At 51.7% G+C, this 2,500-nt stretch overlaps 1 protein-coding gene across 1 annotated transcript in view; it reads right to left on the bottom strand.

The window, feature by feature from the left end:
• The window catches only part of fat3b (FAT atypical cadherin 3b), a 68,468-nt gene that overhangs the window by 50,731 nt on the left and 15,237 nt on the right, over positions 1-2,500 (bottom strand). The window contains exons 6-7 of the mRNA XM_030361056.1: positions 2,210-2,271; positions 251-565 (exon numbers count right to left, since the gene is read on the bottom strand). Of these exons, the coding sequence (XP_030216916.1) occupies positions 251-565; positions 2,210-2,271 (377 nt within the window). The remainder of the gene's footprint in view (positions 1-250; positions 566-2,209; positions 2,272-2,500) is intronic.

Here is a 2,500-nt window from a genome sequence, read left to right as displayed (position 1 = left end):
AAAAAGTTTATTTTCATTTGTGCTTTTCATTGCTCTAAATAGTACTTAATTGTAACTGTCCACTTGTTCCATCATTTTATACTATTGTTTATTATCTTTACAAAAAATAAATTTTCAATTAATTGAAATTCAATATGTTGAAAGACTAAAACCCCACGAGACGAGCTCATTCTAGCTTGCTAATCATGAATCTGAATCTCCCTATCCGCTCTCCTTGATCTCCGCTCGGCCCTCGCCGCCACCCACTTACCGTGAGGACGTCCGCCGCCCCCGCCGTCACCATCTTCCTGGACGACACCAGTGCGGTCCGGGGGTCGATGGTGAACTTCTCGTCGGCGTTGCCGTCGGCGATGCTGTAGGTGATGTTGCCGTTGGCGCCCAGGTCGGGGTCGTACGCGAACACGCGGTACACGGGGTCGCCGCGCTTGTTGCGGTCGCGCTCCGGGAGGCTGATGCGATAGGCTGCCTCGGGGAAGAAGGGCGGGTTGTCGTTCTGGTCCAGGACGTGAACTCTGACCCACACCGTGGACTGCCTGGTCGTCACCGGGCCGTCGATCACCGTCACCTGGGATACGCAGGTGTATGAGTGGAGTAGATGTGCACAAACACACACCGACTCACATTTACACACACACACACACACACACACACACACACACACACACACACACACACACAATTACACATGCACACATATACCTACACACGCACACACACACACACACACACACACACACACACACACACACACATAATTACACAAACACAAACGCATACACACACAATGACACGTGCACACGCACTCATGGGCACACCCACACACACTTACAAACACACACACACACAAATTCACCCACACACATGCATGCACACAATACCACAAAACAGGTTTGTATATGATATTTGTATATCAGCATACCAGCACCATGATGGTCTACACATCACATTTCACTATAATTAACATCCACCTCGTCTAGTATTCTGACGACTGCGTCGCGGTGACGCACGCGTGTCCCCAGCCCTGCGACAACCCCCAGTGCACGACTGATCCCAGAGCAGCCCGTTCAAAGAGCCAACCATCTGTGTGATGTTGCGGTGACACCGACAATAGCGACCCGCTGTGTGTGCTGGAGGCGCCCCCCCCCCCCCCCCCCCCTCGCTGCATCATTGATCTACCAGAGGCCGGGGCTCTCTGATCGCGATCAATCAGAGGCAGCCGGGACCAATCGCGCGGTGGGCGGGCCGCCGTGGGGGTGCTATGAGGGGCAGGGTGGCCTGCACACTCATTCTGGGGACATCTGGTCAACTGGCACTCCTATTAAAAACCCATCGTGTCTAAACGTGGGTGGGTAGGGTCATCAAAAAGGGCGACGGCATGAACTCCTAAAAAACACAGACACCCTACCGTGCCCTTCAGCGGTCCATCTGCTTGGTGATACATATATGCAGTGTTTATTCTAGTTCTTGAGATTCATCGTCTCTTCCCTTTACTGTGAGGTTCAGAGGGGGGGGGGGGGGGGGGGGGGGGGGGCGGTGGGGGGTTGGGGGGTATTGTCACAGTGTATAGTGTGTACACTGATATTTTATTCAGATCTTAAAAAGTAATATAAAGCTTGTTGACTTGAGGAACGGCATCGCAAAGTCACCGCTGGCAAGGACAGAGTACCGCGCGGGCTCCGGACGTGTTCCTCATGCTGTTATGCGGAGGGGACAAGGCGCTGCTTAGGAATTCAGCGGAACTGAATATGTATACAAGTCTCCCGACGGGCGGAGGCGATAGTTTGTGGCTGGCGCCGTGGAAAGTCATATTAACAAGTTCATCAACATGCGGCGCTGCAGACGGAGTTACAGCAAGCGCTAATCACAGATCTATCTGTGTGCCGCTGCTCAAAGTCTGGGGTTTATCCAATGCCACGCAGAGCAGCCTCCCTTCTTTCTTGAAAAAAAATCTCCTGACTAGAGGAGATAACCCGTGAAGAATGATTAGAGTCAGAGAAATCCTCCACACGTGGGGCTCTCTCAAACTACCGCCATTCATCTGAGTTTATGAGGCGTCCAGAGCCTGATGGAGTTGGCGCGGTTTTAACGTCACATGCGTGGCGAAGGCAGAGGGTGGAAACAGCTGGCTGGGCCTGATAATTAACGAGAGGCCGAGACAAAGAGATTTAGTTTTGTGTGTGACAATGCGTCGGGCTTCGATATGGCGTACCTCTAGAAAGTGCTCCGCTTGCTGCTCTCGGTCCAGCTTCCTCGAGGTGGTTGTGATCAGACCTGGGAGAGGAAATTAATGGACGGCAGAACATGAAAGGGTCAACGGTTGAATATAAGAATACAAGAATGCTGCTGCGGCTTCTGGCTTAGAAGCGCTTTTCCACAGTGGAAGTCTTCTCCTGAACGGGTACCGTTGCGCTGGTTTAAACAACCGGTTTGACCACGCAGTTGTTGCTATGGAAACCGACAAGCTACGTTTTTTTAAAAACCTAAACCTTTATAAAACTCT

The sequence above is a fragment of the Gadus morhua genome, chromosome 7, assembly GCF_902167405.1.
Source record: "Gadus morhua chromosome 7, gadMor3.0, whole genome shotgun sequence".
Classification (NCBI taxonomy): Eukaryota; Metazoa; Chordata; class Actinopteri; order Gadiformes; family Gadidae; genus Gadus; species Gadus morhua.
Note: the sequence above shows the minus strand (reverse complement) of the source record. Positions and strands in the feature narration are given on the sequence as shown.